At 32.3% G+C, this 5,217-nt stretch overlaps 1 protein-coding gene across 1 annotated transcript; it reads right to left on the reverse strand.

Annotated features, from left to right (window-relative positions):
* Positions 1 to 2,085: 2,085 nt before the first annotated feature.
* On the reverse strand, positions 2,086 to 3,015 carry LOC139907231 (uncharacterized). Its single transcript, XM_071893496.1, has 2 exons — positions 2,688 to 3,015; positions 2,086 to 2,631 (listed from the first exon to the last, which is right to left on the reverse strand). The coding sequence occupies exons 1-2, from the start codon at positions 3,013 to 3,015 to the stop codon at positions 2,252 to 2,254; spliced, it is 708 nt and encodes a 235-aa protein (XP_071749597.1). The 3' UTR covers positions 2,086 to 2,251.
* Positions 3,016 to 5,217: the final 2,202 nt, after the last annotated feature.

Consider the following 5,217-nt stretch of genomic DNA (forward strand, 5'->3'; position numbering starts at 1 on the left):
GCTTTGATTTTATAATAAAAAATTAGAGATTACCGAATTGAGCTAATTATTGATGTTTTACTTCTTTATGAATCCGTCCCACACCAAAAAAAAAACACAACTTTTGTGTCTGACGGTATTTATTAATTCATTTTTTTCAAGTTTCAAGGACAATTACGAAAATTCTACGAACTCTTATTTATATTTAGTGCAGTAATATTCAATAACGAAGACATCATGATTACCAAAGTGATCCCAGTATCCTGTTCTTCAATACTTTTGACAGTCAACCAGATCTACATCGATATTTGTCTTTCTTCATACACTTTGACTCGTGAACTTTACTTTACACTCATCCATTGCATTTATTGCATATATAATTAATCAAAGTTAATTGTGTATATTTGAAATTCCTGCTGGTATCTTGCCTTACGTCTACTTAAGTATTTATTCGTGTTCTTCCTCCACGACAAATATTTATAAGGCTGCTCCCTCCCAAATTTTCTTAAGGAACATATTTATTAATATTTAATTATTATATAGAATGGTTAAGAGTATATATTTTTTTTAAAGAGTTTTATGATCACAAGAGTTCTATAACTAGAGGAATTGCAAGGCTTAAAAGGTAAATTGATTTTGTGGATGAACTTTCTAACCATGAGAGTACCAAACTAATTACAAATGAAATAGAAAAATCCCAAAGATAATTGGAATCTTTAGAGGAAGCGGGTCAAAAATTATTTGAACACTCCTCTACAGATAAAATTGATAAAATTCTTTTAAAAGGAGTCACAAATGTATTAACTACATACTTCAGTAATTTAATTAAAATAATTGGCCTTGCTCTGAATAAAATTAGCTTGAAAAATAGTACTTCGTTTAACTCCGTTCAACCAGCACTGGGATACCATGCCTGGGAAATATATCCACAATGCGTGCAAGGCCTTCCATGGTTCCCTGGAAGCCATCATTGATGTCAAGGGGGGCTACATCGATGATTAGGGTAGCCGAAACATAATATTAGTTATTTTTATTTTATTGACATACCCTATTACAACTGGTTGCTGAAATACATTTTGATAAAGTTCTAAATTGAAAGGGTAAAGGTTTTTCCGTTGCTACCGGTATATAATTTATAAAGAAATCATTTAACGTTATCCATCCAAATAATGAAGAGGAAATATGAAAATATTCCAGACTCATTAAGTTTTGGAATTGCAATGACATTAAGATATTCCAGTATAACTCTACATAAGTTAAGAAGTCACTTATATTTTCTTATTAAACACATTATCACTTAAGAGTTTCCAATAGCTATTTACATGTTATAGAAGAATAGAAAATGCTTTTGAGACCAAAATATCGAGGAAACAGTGGCACATTAAGAGTTCATACTTTCTTTCCACTTATTTTCCAGTGACAAAAGAGGCTCACATGTAATAAAGAAATCAGGGCTGATTGGGATGAGTGATTTCTCTGTTATATACATCAAAGACATTGAAGTACTCTTACCTATGAAATAGTTTTTTTTAAAGAGTAGGAGACGAAGCAAAGTTGAGTTAAGGAGGAATGAACTCAAGAATTTATCCTAGTATGAATGAAACTATTTTCCGCGTAGTTCCAACTCTTATCTTCTCTCGACCCTTCTTTGACTAAAATAAAATTAAAGGGACTACAGTCATCAATCATTTACCAAGATAACTTTTCTCATAACAGTGGACTCAATTATAACTCTCTATTCCACACTCTGGGAGTCCTTACTTTAGCTGACCCCACTTTTCTCCGCATTCAGTGTATCAATATATTTTTCTCTACTAAACTTTTTTATACATAGATTAACTATAAATACAATTTAATACCCTACGAGTTGCAAGTAATTTATATTCAAGTCTGACTCCAGTAACAAGTATTTATATTAATGACTTGTGTCTGACTCAAGTCCAAGTCATGTGACTCCAGTCTAAAGGTCTGGTCGTGTGTCACCGTACTTGCACCTCCTCCATTAGTTACTCCTCCAGCAGCATACTCCCTAATCGAGTAGGTGCGACATAGCCAGAGAGAGGGGGAGCTCCATATTCACCTAATGGCTATACCTTTTACATAATATATGTTAAGAATTTTATTTTTGTTTATAAACAGTAAATAGGACAGTAATATTTTGATAATAGTTGAATTATCCTTTTATTGTACATATATAAATTTGGAGTATACAGTTTCTAGCTTTTTTTTGTAATGCTCTTGTTTTTCCAAAAATTAAAGAAAATGACTTTTCTTAAACGACATAAGATGGAAGACCACCGGGAGCAGGAGCACCATAACCCGCAGTAGCAGCGGCATCAGAAGCAGCAGAAACACCACCGGCAGAGGCGGTTGAAGCAGGAGAATCATCACCGGCAGTACCAGATGAGGAAGCGGCAGCAGCGGCTAAAGCAGCAGAAGCTTCTTCTCTTGCAGCTGCGAGCTCTTCATTCAATGAGTACAAACGTTTGGCATCAGCACAGTTGAAGTTGAACCACAAGTCACAGGTGAAGGTTTCTTGATTGAAGATGGTTCCATTATGACAGAGGGCAGACGCTTTCAACAAACTGCCTTCACCATCAGCAATACAAATGTGGAAAGCTTGGCATTCAGCCTCAGGATCAGCATAGTATCCTATAATAAATGATTACATCAAAAGTTTTAGCATTATCATTGATGTTGTTATTTACCTCCTTCAACTTGCCCTTCACAAGAGAAGGATGTTTCTGGAACTTTGTTGTAGATGGGGTAGTCTTTTCCAGGTACTCCACGAATAAGAGACTTTCTCTCACCATTTCCACCAGCAGCAGCGTCACCAGTGGCTGTGCCTGCATCACCAGCGCTTATAACTTCTCCACCAACGCCTTCACCTTCTCCACCAGCGATTCCTCCAGCAGCGTATTCATCTAATGGATCAGGTCCACCATAGCTGGAAAGAGGGGGAGCTCCATATCCACCTAATGGCTTCTCAGTGAGAGTAATGCTACAAAGAGATGCTAAAACAATGAATACTTTCATTTTGGAATTATTTTTAGCTATTTGTGTGATGATGTGAAGATTGTGTGAATGATAGATGAATTAAAAATGTCGTGCATTTTTATACAAATTCATATTTTTCTTTCTTTCTTTCCTGACTCATTTTTTAACCCAATAAAACCAGTTCATTATTTATAGTTCAAATAATCAATACTAGCACAAAGCAGTTTATCATCATGAATAAAATAATATGGTCTTCCAGTATGCTAAAAAAAACAGAAAGTTAACATGGTAATCCTGACAATTTGAAGGAAATAAATCCAAACACTACTTTGTATCTTTCAATGTTATAGTGAGGAATTACTCCAATATCGATCCTCAATTCTACTTTTACTTTGAGTATAACTAAAACTCACAGTTATAACTAGTGATGGGCAAGTTAACTTATATTTTTGACTAGTTAAGTTAAAGTTAATTTCGATTTTATTTTTTTATAAATAGTTAAGTTTAAGTTAATTAACTTTAGAGTACTTTATGTTAAATTAACTCACCCATCCTTGGTAAAGTAAAAATTAATTTGGATATTAAAAAAGATCTACTTAATTTAGTTCATTGAGAAATTCCTGACTCATTCTTTAACTGCTGTGATTTCTTGGATAACACCAACTACACAATTAAAGAAATCATCTGTTAATATACATATAAAATATAATCTGATCGTTTCTTATGAATCATAAATATTTTTTGGGTGGTGTTTGTAGCTTGGTGCATTCTTCTGCATGCCTAATGTAGTGGAGTTAGAAAAAAAAGAAGGTAATTCTGGAGTTATTACCCATGTATGTACTTATATACTTAGAATAGTTCACAATATGTAAATGGAGGCAATCAATTTTTGTTTTTGAATAGTCTACATTGACTAAAATTAAAGAACCATGCAATTGGAGATTTGTTAATAATAATTGTTATTTAAATACATAATTCTGTTGTCGCTATATTTTTATCACATAACCAAACTTCCTTTTATTGTATTAAATTAATGGGCATATATCTATTTTACAATACAATTGGAGTCAAGGCAGATTTTGTTTGAACATATTTCAGTCAAGCATTGTGTGAAGATCAAGATTTAATCAACTATGAGATAGCATATTAAAAGCTTTTTTAACTCTTATAAAAAGAAACTTCAAAAAAGTACAACCAAAGTTTATTCTTTCGTGAATTGCATTCAATACTCATATACGCTTTATAATTAATAGAGAGAATAAAAATGAGTGCGTTGTATAATTTACTCTTTGCAGTCATTTTGGTTTCTAAAGAAGTCTTTTGTAATCATTTTATTGACATTAATTCAAGATCCAAACTTTAAAATTATTAATTTTTACATTTTATTATTAATATATTTATCCATTGTCCTGTTATGAAAATAAAAATATATGTGTTTAATATTCATACAATGCTTAAAAATTTCAACAGATAGGTTCAAATAAGAATATGCCTCGACTCCAATTATCTTCTAAAATATATTTTTATACGTAGAACTATACGATAATTCCGTAGAAGATCTGGATGAATTTATGTATTCTTGAGCATAGAGGCCATGATTCACGAGGTCAGAAGTCATAATCACAGAGCTTGATGTAAAGGGGCATCGTCACAATGATTGACTCAAACATTAAAAAAGATGAGATCCACTGAGTCTGAGTGAGGCACAAAGTGGCAAGATCCCTTGAACATGAAGTTCAAAAATCTAGAAAAAGCCAGTGTTCTTGAAGTACAATTGAATAAAATGGAAGCAGGCAATTGAACTCTACGAATAAAAAAAATAAGAATGCATCAAGTTCTAAGTTCCACTATGATAAACTTTGAAACTTAGAAGGTCATTTTATCACTAATTATTAATTTATTAGATTATGAGGAATATTATTGATAACTAAATGGCTAATGTAGACATAATAACTGAATGACAAATATAAATATATGTTATCAACTTAAGTTTTTTTTTACGTGAAATATAATCAATACTTCCTCCGAATTTATGTTGTACAAGCCAAGGACTTAATTTCACTCCTTTGAATAAATAATAAACGACTGGCTTTGATATGCCATTGTCTAATATACTACTACGCAGGCTCTCATTAAACATTGTTATAATGAGAAAAAAGATAATCCTTGAGCATGAGACTGTTACACCTAAGTGCTCCAACATGGAGTAAGTTATTTTCATTCAAACTCGTAATGGAGAAA

The sequence above is a fragment of the Lepeophtheirus salmonis genome, chromosome 14, assembly GCF_016086655.4.
Source record: "Lepeophtheirus salmonis chromosome 14, UVic_Lsal_1.4, whole genome shotgun sequence".
Lineage (NCBI taxonomy): Eukaryota > Metazoa > Arthropoda > Copepoda > Siphonostomatoida > Caligidae > Lepeophtheirus > Lepeophtheirus salmonis.